General features: G+C 32.9%; 1 protein-coding gene across 1 annotated transcript; it reads right to left on the bottom strand.

The window, feature by feature from the left end:
• Window positions 1–2933: 2933 nt before the first annotated feature.
• LOC126667660 (uncharacterized) lies at window positions 2934–12236 on the bottom strand. Its single transcript, XM_050360690.2, has 18 exons — window positions 11657–12236; window positions 11107–11217; window positions 10907–10963; window positions 10712–10788; window positions 10524–10623; window positions 9968–10041; window positions 9706–9806; window positions 9517–9620; window positions 9034–9087; window positions 8895–8950; window positions 8772–8810; window positions 6907–7048; window positions 6301–6485; window positions 6099–6166; window positions 5845–5917; window positions 5354–5415; window positions 3915–5166; window positions 2934–3538 (listed from the first exon to the last, which is right to left on the bottom strand). The coding sequence occupies exons 1-18, from the start codon at window positions 11735–11737 to the stop codon at window positions 3277–3279; spliced, it is 2898 nt and encodes a 965-aa protein (XP_050216647.1). The 5' UTR covers window positions 11738–12236; the 3' UTR covers window positions 2934–3276.
• Window positions 12237–13573: the final 1337 nt, after the last annotated feature.

Here is a 13573-nt window from a genome sequence, read left to right as displayed (position 1 = left end):
CCGATCTTCCATGGAAGACGAGCACCGGTCATCCATGGAAGACCAGATCTGCTGGTCTTCCCATGGAAGACCAGCAACAGATTCGCTGGTCTTCCATGGGGAAGACCATCTCGTCTTCCCATGGAAGACGAGCAGATCTCGTCTTCCATGGGGAAGACCAGCCGTCTTCCCCATGGAAGACGAGATCTGCTCGTCTTAGATCTCGTCTTCCATGGGAAAGACGAGATCGTCTTCCTTCAGGAAGACGATCTGGTCTTCCCGGTCTTCCATGGAAGACCAGCAAATCTGGTGTCGTCTTCCATGGAAGACGACCAGCTCGTCTCCGGTAGAGACCGGAGAGCGGCGGGTGGCGGCCGGCGGGGATGGCGGATTTTGTTTTTAATATTTATTTAATTTTGAAGTAAATAATTAATTATATATGTATTTAATTAATTTTTTTATTTAGGATTTATTTGAAAGTTTTTTAAGTTAAGGAATTTATTAGAATTTGTCCAAGTAGAAAAAGGTATAAAATGACCCTTAAATTTGTTTGTTTTATAAAATTTAATCCTTATAATAGTAAAATCATCTATTTTTTTTAAATTAGGGTGCTATTGAAACGTAAAAATACGAAATAGGGTGCAATTGACGAAATTGCAAGGTCAGGGTGTTATTGAAAAAAAAAATGAAAGGTCGGTAGTTTTTAAGGTGATTAGCTTTTCAATTAAAAGATACACATGTTTATGAAGAAAAAAAATCATACAAGATCCAAAATTGTTAGTGTAAGTTCAATTAAATAATTTTTTTTGATAATAATTCAATTAAAGAATTACTATACTATAATAGGACTATATGTGATCTAAAAATTATAAATAACTGTGGCCATAAGACGATAATAATTTCAAATATTAACATTGAAGTAATGCAGAAAAAATGACAACTCAACGGCTCAATTAACTTAGATCTCATTTTCTTTTTAAATTTAGCATCACTTTTGTTCACACTGACAATAAGATAAAATAATGTTATCATGCAATTCAGATGTAACTCAGATTCAAGTCTTTAAATATTATTTGCCTTTTGCCAATATTGATTTAGGCATCCATCAAATAAAAAATTACTTCCTTCAAACGCTAGTGAGTTTATAAAGCGTTCTTATGACTTAAATGAGGTCACCGATTTCAATTATATTTATATTTGCAGCCTTTTAAAATTCGAAGTTATAGTTTTTTCGCAAAAGACCTATCCATCTTGAATAGAGATTTGTCTGAATATAAAAAATTTATAAATATCGTCTTATAATTGGAATCCGTTCCGGCAATTCATATATCATGTACCAATTTTTTTTTTTTTGAATGTCACCTTACAATAAGTGTAAAAAATGACTTCTATTAAATTATTCGGTCTACAAGTCTACTTAAAGTAATACTTCTTAAATAGACTCAATCTATCACGTCATCCGTGAACTAAACCAATCATATCATAACACCTCATTAAAATGAGGGTATTTTTATAATTTCGTTTGTTAGTTGCATACACTTTTAAATAATGATATTACAAGAATATCCTCATTTTAATGAGGTGTTATAATATGATTGGTTTAATTTACGAATGACGTGTTATACCGATTCTACCTAAAAAATTCTTGTTGTTTGGGTGGTCATAAATTAGAACACATTTAGCCGGAGTCTAGTTGTTATTTATGGGGCCTGGGACTCCATTTATGCACTTTTTTTCTTTCTACGATATTCTTATTCCGGTCTCTAAATAACATGTTGCTCAGCCTCAGCACAATATTTTCTAAATTTCTCACAAATATAACCGCTTTAGAGATCTAATAAAAATTTATTCCACCCTAAAAAAAGTACATTATTATAGCACTAATAGCTGCACTTATGAAAAATATTATTTTAATTTTTTTTCTTCCAAGAGTTACATAGTTGTGATAATTTTCTTTGATTATTCAAATAAATATACTCATATTAATTTTTTTATAATATACAACTTTTATTAATTATTCAAATAAATATAATCTTTAAAGTTAGACATTATTTCATATTAACATAGCTTTAGTTATTTTTTATTAAGTATAATTTATTTATAATATTACGAATATTAAAAAAAATTCTATCAATTAAAATTATTAAAGGGTTAATGTCATAAAAATTCACGAACTTTACACGTTTTCTCATTTTAATCACGTAGTTTAACTTTTCTCATTTTCATGCACGAACTATCACTTTTTCTTAAATTCATACACGGTGCTGAGGCGTCACGGCTCCATTAGTGTAATTCGCTGAGGTGGAGGTCATTTTACACCAATGAATGAGTGCCACCTCAACACCGTGTATGAATTTGAGAAAAAGTAGTAGTCCGTGCATGAAAATGAAAAAATTTAAACTGCGTGATTAAAATGAAAAAACATGTAAAGTTCGTGATTTTTTTTGACATTAACCCTTATTTAAAATATGAAGAACAGCTGTTAATCGATCTCGTCAAATACATACGATTATTTATCAAACAGAACCTATAATTTTTCAAGACCATTAACGGTCATCTTATTCACATAGATGCTATTTTCTTCCAATCATTTTCCATTACGTCGTCACCCTTTTTCACAACATGCCAATGGAAAAAGATAGAAAAGACAGCGATAAAGTGGGACATAAATGATATCTGAAAAATCCCATTTTGATACTTTTAAATAAAATAACCCAGAACAACTGATTCTAAATCATCTCCACTTTAGTTAATAGGCCCCCCAAATATATGATTAAAGCTAGGTGACCCACCTAATAATTAAGCTCCATTTAGATGCTGATCTTCTTTTATACTCACTTTACTCCTCAACTGTGGAAATGAATAATATCCTCTAAAAATAGTTATGCCAGCTGATGTTATAATAGGCTTCGACTGACCAAAAAAATCAAGAAAATCATCGAAAGGCACCATAATTAAAACAAATTTTCATGTTATTCGGTTGTGTCCACAACAAAATTTCATAAAGTACATAATTTACAAATGATCTCATTCTCTGACAAGGAATCCATGATTACGACTCTAATATTCGGTCTGTGGTGACAGGATGATCGTGCGGAGACGAAGAATCGTCCAACAAATAGCATTAAAGAACCAAAAAAAAACATCTACATCAAGTGACTAATTGACTACTAAGTTACAGCCTGGCGTTTATCGCCTGCCTCTAGAAAGAGACTTTTTCCAGCATTTTATTCTGGAAGAGTACTGGGAAAGCTATAAAAGATTTTGCTTTACAAAAGTGATGAAACTTACATTTGATCATGAGCATGAACAGTTGAACACAGAATCTCCAAAGCACTTGGTTTTGGTGGCAATCTTTCTGACTCCGGTTTCATGAAGAGCAAATCTTGTGCTAGGAGACAAGAGAAGTCTGTCCATGATATTGATTTTTGGAGCATCAAGAATAGCTTTAGGTAGCGATAACGCCCATTGCATGCCCCAAATTGCAAGCGGCCTCATATAAATAAGGGAGCGGAAATGCCCATCAGTCGTCCATCCTTCAGGCGTCTGGAACCAGTATCTGTAACAGCCAGAGAAGGATAATTAACTAGAGTCATTTGTTCAGAAATTAATGAAATTACCCTAAATTACAAGCAGATAAAAGATGTGTTCGAAAATACTGGGACATCCTCATTCCGAGAGGAGCAGAGGGCTACATATTTCAAGGACGTACTGTCCATTCAACAGTGTTATTTTCATGCTTCTGTTGCTCTTAATTGCAATCAGAAGAAAAGTGTAGGGTAACTACATAAGCCTCGGTAACTTTTACATCATAAAGATGAAACAAAATGAATGTCCAACGCAGAATTACTAAGCATATCAAAATATGATGTAACAATAATGATAGAATTTGTAGTATACTCTATAAGCTCTTGTGGAAGATTGGAAATACTTACCCATAGCCCTCTTCTGACCAGCCTGCGAGGAATATGCCTTCAGCAGTTGTGAATGCCTTGTCCTCCATTCCCGAAAGAATCATTGTAGCTGCCACACCATAGGTCACACCGGTCCATATTTCTCGTGACTGCATACAAGTTTCATCCACCTTTCCATTGGGATGCATACCATTTACAGCACCCATCCTACCTCCTCGAACTTTCATTACGTTGAAGTCGTATATTTTTTGCAATGTGCTCTTGATTTTGGACTCATCAAAAAGTGGAGGCAGGCCTGAAGATGCAACATACCATTGCCCAGCCAACTGATCTGCTTGTATAGATTTACTGTTATTACTTGATCCACTGTCATAATTGAAATATGAACCATTCCAAAGCTTCGCTTCAAATGCTGATTTTGCCTTGACAAATTTGCTTTTGCATAATTCAGCAAAATAATTATCGCCTAATTGAAGGGCCATTGCAGCAGCAGCTTCAAGCGCTGCAAGCCATAGGCAACCACAGTAAGCACTTACACCATGAACTGTCCAGGCATCATAAGTCTGATCTGGGAATCCATCATTTTCAATTAAAGCATCCCCGTCCCGATCAAATTGTTCCATATACTCCATAGCAGAGCGAACAGCAGGCCAGACATCAACTCCAAAAGACATGTCTTGTGTTGCAGCGAAGTCTCTATACACCTGGAGCACAAATTTTGGATTCAGATCCTTCCACTTGCTTGTATCATGTATATTGTATGCATTCATTTCATTCCATGGATCATGTGTCCCAAGATCATGTGGGATAGCTCCTCTGACCTTACGGATTCCGACATTACCCTCTGCTAGGAACTTCACTTTTCTTCCATCCTCGGATAGCAAAGCTTTAGCAAAATCTCTTTGAATATTGAGTTCGATTTTAGGAAACAATTCCAAAAGAGCAAATGAAGCATAGAAGTGAACATCATAGGTGCACCACATAATATATTCAACTCCTTCCAAGTAAAGAAACCGACCAACATCGTCGTTGTTATTTTGCCAGTCTAGCAAAGGCGAGGGTTTTGAAGAACGGTTGAAATTTCCTTTCTCCAGAGACACAGATAATTCATCTTCGCTTGAATAATTTCCATTTGACACTCCATTTTCCTCAAATGCAGCCGTAGCTTCAAATGCATGGCTCACTTGGACTGCAGTTGAGTTCAAATTCACAGTTTCCTTTTCTTTTGACCGATTATAACTCTTTATTGAATCTTCAGCCAGTAAAGAAGAGTCTGCAGAAAAAGAGCAAAGGAAGCAGAAATTTGTTAATGTCTAGTTTGTGCTCATGACTTGTACACTTGTATGATGACAGCATGAACTGTTATATAAAATCCGTGCTTGTATAAAGAATCCAGTTTTTATCGCCCCATTGTCTTATCAGTGTTAGGAGAAAACTTATAATGAGACAAGAATAAGTACCAATCCAGACAGTTCCACCAGCAACAAGAAAGTAGAGCTCATTAAACAATGTGAACTTGTACCTGCAAATATCAAGCCAGACAATCAGACAGACTACATCCCAATTGAAATTACGTTCCTCAAAATAAATAAAACTACATTGTTACTTAGTATTTAAGCAAAAGAAAATAAATAGCCATTTCAGCCATCCATGTGTTTTATATTGATAGAGTTTATATTTTCTATTTTGGCAAATGGCAAATTTGGTTCTCATCATTAAAAAACTAATGCGCATGTTAAAGTTATAATTGCAACTATATTTTGTTTGTACGCATAAAAGCCTTCTGTAGGATAATCTTTGAGCACTATAAAAGTTCTCTGAGATATACACAGCACTAAGGCATGAACAATTTTTTTATCTTATCCATAAAAAATTTACCATGCAGCACACCCATTTACAGTTGTAGGCAAAATGTTGGTTATGAATGGGCCATAATTGCCAAAAGAATTACCATTCTGGTAGCCTATCATCCGTCAGGATAGGAATTTGCCACTTCTCAATTTCTTCCTCCCACCACTTGTAATCTGAATAAGATCAGGTTTATCATTTAAAATAAGAACTGTGATAAACTAACCAAAACAATGGCAGCATATTAAGAATAACATTCAGTCAATGTTTTTTTTTTCAGAAATGATTTAATGCTCAATACAGTGCGGTATCTAAGTGTTCGCAAACAATATACAAACCAAAAACATAAAAACTTACTCTTTAGGGCATCATGGACCAAATTCTGAGACGCTCTTTCAGAAGTTCCATAAAATTTTGTGTACCGCCTGCATGTTAATATTTTTATATTCCAGAATTGCAACATCTTATCTGTTAATTTATCAATTTAAAATAAAAATGAAAATTGAAGTTTTCCGGCTAGTAAAATAAAAAGAGAATAAGCAGTTCTTCGTAGATTTACCTATGGTATGAGCTTCCCTTAGAAAATTTGATCTTTGGCGATGACCATGCAAGAGCAAATGCAACAGTACACTTCCCATGAGGTTCCACCCACGCAGAAGCAGAGACTGCAGCACAGAGCGTCTCTCCAGGTAATGAAGGCATTGTTGGTCCAGAATCAAAATTTTCACGATCAAATTGTCCATCCTTAAGATATGAGTAGTAAAAAGTCAAAAGAACCATCCTTGAGATGAAAGAAACAACTTATTCTGATTCTTTTACAGGTAGTAGTCCGTCCTTATGATGCTAACATACGTTAAAATCAAAAAGAACCATGCTTGAGATGGACTTTGAAAGAAACAGCATCTGAATTCTTTAAAGGCAGTAGCTAGTACCCATGGTGATGGAATTTAAAATTACAGTAGAATGCTGAAAAAAATAATACTATTGTAAACAAATTTCAGGTATTCCTAGATCATCACAGACATTTAAAAGAGTATAGATAAGAGAGGTTTGCGTTGTTTAAACTCTGCTTGGCATCTTTGACAACCAACTCGCACTCAACTCAATCTCGACTATTTAGAATAACAATTGTTATCTTTATCTATAAAATAGAAGATACAATTACCTGCACCATTTTTCCCCACATATCTTTAGCTGTGGTACTACTTTCCCCCGAGAGTCCAAAAGATGGCAAAACAGTCACGCTTACATTCTGAGTGTCACATGCAGCAATTGCAAAAGTAACTGGAGGGTGACCCTTTGCAGTCCTGAAATGTCATAGTAATTGTTAGAAATGCTTCAAATCTAGTTTCACAGTTAACATCCTGGAATTAGTGCTGCAATATCAATAATGGTGGATAACACATGCAAAGTAGAACTATGTGTTCAGTAGAGACAGAGAGGGAAAGGATAACTGTTTGCACACAGATCCGTTATCTATGCCAAATATGATGATTGAGTCAAAACTATCACGTAGGTTTAAGAAAAAGGACAACTACTAGAGCAATCATGCACCAAAACCTTTACGGCACATTTGAAGAGTGGGAGCTGGCAAATATAATATTTCATCAAGGCCAGGAACCATTGAAACCAACTATTATTTACCAACAAAATTACAATCCTTCAAGAACATTTCCAAGTTCCATACACATTATGATGAAGCGTAAAGAGGAAAGGTCAGAATTAGCTTCTGAAAAGGAGTAAGAATCCATAGGAAAACACATGTAAAACAGGCCAAGATCGCCCAGCTTCAGAAAATTATAAAGAAAATGTAGGACAAACGGGTTTAGCAAACTAAATGGACTGACTAATCTAATGGCATTTATTTTGATCATGATGGGTAACAATTCGTTTTCCTCAAGAGTGAAGTCAATACTGCAGTATTCACATGTAGAAGATGACCAATTCAAATATTTCACCTTGAGATCACCTATTCTCTAATGCACTTCTTTTATTGATTTCAGATAACAAGCCAAATTTCTTTTACAAAAATGAAAGGAAAGGACCTTGCATTTCAAGAATGTAAATAGTGAAGATGTCATGAGATGGTTGACAAATAATCTTACAGTCCAAAGATTTCACCTTGAGATCACCTATTCTCTAATGCACTTCTTTTATTGATTTGAGATAACACACCAAATTTCTTTTACAAAAATGAAAGAAAATGACCTTGCATTTCAAGAATGTAAATAGTGAAGATGTCATGAGATGGTTGACTAATTATCTTACATCCAAAAGTTAATATTGCATGTTAGGCATACTTGGTGAATGTAATAAGATGAGCAGTAAAAGAATCAGATATTCTGTACAAAACCATTTTAATATTTCTTATCAAACAATTACCCTAAACCAATCATGTCCGATAACATAGGCCCCCATAAATCTCACTTTTAGGTTAAGTGCCATTACCACACCGACTTAGCTTTCTAGAGATCTACTTTCTCCCTGATAACAGTATCGAAGTGCATCAAGTGGTTGCAGCATAAAGTCCTTTTCATGATATGAGATGTTATAGCTCCCATTCCCTAATACTATTATGCTCTCAATTATCAGTATGCAAAGTGTAAGCTTATTGGATAACGAATTTCACAAGAAACAACACCCAATATTTCCCACTCCCAAAAAATCCTAAAAACAGAAGAAAGAAATTTCATTTATCTCAATCTTATTCCAACCAAGAAAACAGATAAAATCACTTGAGGCTGTTTTCATTTTTAAGCATTTCTCTCGAAATCAACCCCCTTATTTCCTATGGAGTCAGATATTTAATTATTAATCTTATTCTCAATTTTCCTTCTAGTAACTGAAGTCACACTCTTAACTAGTTATTATGCCTTGCTTCCATATTTTCTTTTAAAATTCTCTTTAGCTTTGAAATATAAAATGGAGGAGAAGGACTTCACTTCAGGTTCACCCTCTAAAACATCGAACAACCAAGAGATATATGCAAACCAACCATCATTATAAAGCTATTAAGGTTTGATCACTTGCTTGTGATGTAGTAGTACCCCAGAGACTCCATCTTCGCCTCTGTTAAAGAGAATATAACTCCTCAAAATATGTTTGTGAATACACATAATATAAGAAAAAAAGAACAGGATGGAAAACACTAACATGAATGGTTCATTCACATGATCTCCTGACAAGTGTGAGACTCCCCCAATTGAATTCTACACAAACAGTAAAAATATCTGACACCTAAGATTTGAGAAAACAGATTAAACGTAATACAGTTAAATGAAAAAATTCTTACCACCCAAGTAAAGAGGAGGCTGACGTTCACTCTCTCCTTCCCAGTGTTTACCAACTATAAAAGAAAGAAAAAGGCCATGATGTGAAACAACCAAACCAAAACTGTACGATAAATTCATATGGTTCTTTCCTCAAAAAATAATAATTTCATATGGTTCTTAATATGATAAATCAACCACTATTATCTTAATTATATGATGCAACATGATGATATAGTTTAGCGCCCCACAATTGAATCTCTCAGTTGCACAGTGGAGAATCCTGACCAAAATTCTTAACAGGACAACAAAATCAAAATGGAATGCTTGATAGGTGAGCTGAGTGATCAATGTAAAATCTCTTCTAGGATGATTAAGTATTGAAGTGATACCGATTTACAGCACTTTAACATGACCGAAAAAGAATTCTAGTATCATAAGATAGTATTACGACTTATGTTCTAAGATAGTGTCAAAACATGATACCAGAAGTTAAATGAATATACCGTATAGACAAAAACAGCAGTAGGAAGACTGCTATCTCTATAATTATGGGGTATGAACGGTGAGATCTGTCTGCAAGAAATTTTCAGTTCAGGGTCTGGTTCACCTGAAAAGCAGGAGTACTGTCATTAAAACAAAGCTTCATGGAGAGATATTGTTCTAAGAACAGAAAATATAGACTGGAATGTTACCATCATATATCGTCCATGCCCTTGGGAATAAAGCATGATATGTAGAATGCTGACCGTTTAAGTTCCAGCCCCATGATGATATACCCTCATCGTCAGCTTTCCTGCAAAAACATCAAGCACAAATTGAGGTAAGAATCTTATATGCCCAATTCTACAGATTTCAATTTCAAAAAATATAATAGCACAAACATCCTGGAAGATTACAATTCTAATTCATGACTCTTCATAAAGACAGTTACAGAGCTTCGAATTTTTGTCTTACCCTAATCCTTCATGTTGGCCAGGAGCCAAAACTGATGCATACTTTTTAGTTCCTCCATCTCGAGAAATAAAAACCTACAGTGACGGAAAACCATGAATCAGATTATTATATGTTATTGCGTGTTTGGTGAAGACTGAATACTACACCAGCAGTAAAACATGGTAATCCTTCATAAGCAAGATATACTGAAATAACTGTGTAGTGAATAATTAAATAGGTATCACAAATTATGTATTAACAAAGATCCTATACTGTGAGAAATAACTATATTTTTCTGATAAAATTCTAGAAATTGTATAGTCACCAGTTATTTTCCACATGTAGGAAAAAGGGGCAAATAGATATTTTATTCGCCCTTGCTATGAAAACAAGGAATTTCACATAATTCATGCTAAAATGATTTAATATACACAAAGCAGTATAAACAACTTTAATAAGAACAATCAATTATTAATACAACACTCATAAATAAAGCTACAGGAGACACAGATATAATCATATCAATAAACAGAAAAGCATACAGCGATCAGATAGTAGGTTCAAGTGCACAGCTTACAGAGAACTGATTGGCCATCACAGGTGAAGCTTCGCATATGCTAGGTACAATTTGCCACTGCCTAAACTCGCCTCTGAAGCCTCTAGATATGCTTCCGCTTCTGTATTTCAAAGAAAGAATGACAACATCTGAGGCAGATAAATTAAATAAAGAGTAGAAAAACTTAAAGCATGACCCCCTATACATACCCCATTCCTCCAAGCGGAACACCTTGTGAAGCTGATGGCTTGCAACTTAACCTTGTGAAGGGATCTATTGGGGCTTTCTGCAGATCAAGGGAAAGCGAAATGGGCAAGTGAAGTTCTAATTGTGCATCAACTAGATACACCTTATAAGGATGGGAAAATAAACAATAGTCACAATAACAAAAATGATATAATTACCCTTCCATGAGACGCCTCCTCCCTGACATATGACCATAATCGTATGCCCAACCGAACCTACTCGTTCAAACCCAAAATTATAGTGTGAGTAAAAGCAAGGCAAGAAACAATTTAAAAGGAAAACTACACATAAGGAATCTCGAAAAACCAAACTCGTCTCTCAAACCAATTGAAACAGCATGCTGGCAAAACTCTCTCACCATTTTTATTGCTTCTGTAAATGTAACACTGAATTCTTTAAGAATATTGGCATGGCTGTTTAATCTTCTTCTCCATGCATGTTTAGGTGGAGCAGCACTATCAAAATCCAACTATAAGAGAAGACAATAGAAAAAATTAATTTAAACAAATAGAACTAAATGTCTTATGAAGCCAAGAAGCCACAAAATATAAATTGTTTATAAAGCCAAGAAGCCACAAAATATAAATTGTTTAGCTAACACTAAATCACAGTTTAACAGTTCAATAAGAAACTTACAAATGAGATACAATAAATTCTTAATTATCTTCCTATATTACTTTGATTACAATTGCAGTTCAAAACAAACACCTCAGCCTTTCATAAAATAATCTCCATAATCAATACAAGTAATCTACCATTAGCATTTGTGTTAAAAAACAAACAAATTAAAAGCATGTATAAATTATACTAGTAATTTTTTATAAACCTGATTTCCCCGCCAACACGCGCATACAAAAACCAACAATAAAAGAGAAATAATAATAATAAAATATGTAAATGAAGCTTACTAATTGCAAACTGTGCTTGCTGATGTACTCTTCAGGAGGCCACGAATTCTTTCTACAGTGAAACAAATTACTAGTAACCATTTTTCTCTGTTACTAATTTTTCTTTTCGTAAATTCTTCTTCAAATTCCAAAAACTAATCAATAATTATTAACAAAACCAAACACTTCACTAAATTGTGTGAACCAAAAGTCTAGTCCAAATCTAACTTTGCATCAAAGATTTATCTCTTTCTCAACACGATCAATCAATGGAGATATAGAGATAAAACGGCACCGAATCAACAGAATAGGATCCGAATTTTCGGAAATTGCATCATAAAAATTGTAATGAGGGAAAACAAAATCAGGATTTGGATTGGATGAGAAATTCAAATAAAATTGGGGGAGGAGATTGTGGTCGTGGCGAGCAGAGGATCAGCCGCCTGACCTTTGCTTGCCAGCAACACCGTCTCTGCAATTGACAGGTGGTGCTCAATATGAATGCTCAATTTCAGTTATTAAAAGAAGGAAAAAGAACTCTGGTTTAAAAAAACTAAAAATACATGAACAAAAACAAAATTGTAGTAATAGCGTTTCAGAAAGAAATGAGAGAGATGGGATAATACGGTTAATTGTAATTTAGTTGTCTTTTTTTAACGATGATGATGCTTTTTTTTTTTTAAAAAAAATAATAATTAATTGATATTATTTGATATAAATATGATTAATGTATACTTTTTAAAATCAATTTTAAAATAAATTAAATAAAAATGCCGAAGAAGGCATGTGGTGCATGCGCGTGGATTAGAATTCTCGCACTCTTAACAAGATCACAGTAAAGAATCGGTATATAATTTATAAATAAATTCATATAATTTTATAAAATTTATTGAAATCAAATACAATATTATTAATGTGTATTAGTTGTATAACATGTTTTATTATAATTTTAAATTTAAAAAAAAATTATATCAAATTTATTAAATGTTTTTTTTCAAATAAATTTATTAAATGATTGATATATAATAATTAAGTTGCATATTTAACAAAAAAAAATACGTTAAATATTCATATTTTAAAAAATAATCTATAATACTTGAATTTACTATTTTAATATTTAAATACATATATCTTTTAAATTAACATTTTAATTCGTTTAAAATTATTCAAAATAAGACTTTTAAATTATTTTTCGATCGGCGACTATTGGAAATATTGAATAAATTTATTTACATCAATTTGTATTTTATTCTTATTATCATTATTAAATAAGTATTATTTGTTTCTATTATCATATTTATTTTATCTATATGTATTAAAATTCAAGCAGACATAAATTATTTTAGTTTTTTTGGCACACTAACTGAATATTGATTTATATATTTTAAAAGTTTAAACATGAAATTAAAAAATTTGAACATTGAAAGAGTCTATATAATTATTTTTTGGTCTAATGGTGTTAAACAATTGACCTTTTTAACCTTTTGAAAATTTACTCAAATCTTACAAAAATTGTAAATTCATCAAAATTTTATTAATTCGATTGAAGTATATTTAATTTTTAAAATTTGATGTAAATATACTTACGTGGAAATTGAATGTGTAATTTAAATAAAAAAAGGGATAATAACCGATTGTAATGTCACATAGTCGGCTAAATCAATTTAAAAAAATTGAATAAATTTCTAGCGAATTTTTTAAATTTAGATATATTTAACCACTATTAAATCATATAGTTAAATATTTTTCTAAAAGGAAATTGATGTCTAGATATGAAAAGTCTTTTAATTATAAAAAAAACATTCTTTATATTTATTAAAATGGCTGTTATTGTTGTGGATGGTTCTATTTTGGTCGATTGACTTCATCTTTATTTTTGAGTTAAACAGATTGTCAAAAAAAACAGTTAAAAATTAAAATAGATTTTGATGAAGAGCA

The sequence above is a fragment of the Mercurialis annua genome, linkage group LG2 (genome assembly GCF_937616625.2).
Source record: "Mercurialis annua linkage group LG2, ddMerAnnu1.2, whole genome shotgun sequence".
Classification (NCBI taxonomy): domain Eukaryota; kingdom Viridiplantae; phylum Streptophyta; class Magnoliopsida; order Malpighiales; family Euphorbiaceae; genus Mercurialis; species Mercurialis annua.
This window is presented reverse-complemented; position numbering and strand designations above follow the sequence as displayed.

Coding starts and splice junctions, on each gene's coding strand:
- LOC126667660 (XM_050360690.2), bottom strand. CDS start 11,737: ATGGTTACTAGTAATTTGTTTCACTGTAGAAAGAATTCGTGGCCTCCT. Junction 8,811..8,894: donor CATGTGAATGAACCATTCAT/GTTAGTGTTTTC, acceptor TCTCTTTAACAG/AGGCGAAGATGGAGTCTCTG. Junction 6,167..6,300: donor AAGGGAAGCTCATACCATAG/GTAAATCTACGA, acceptor ATTAACATGCAG/GCGGTACACAAAATTTTATG.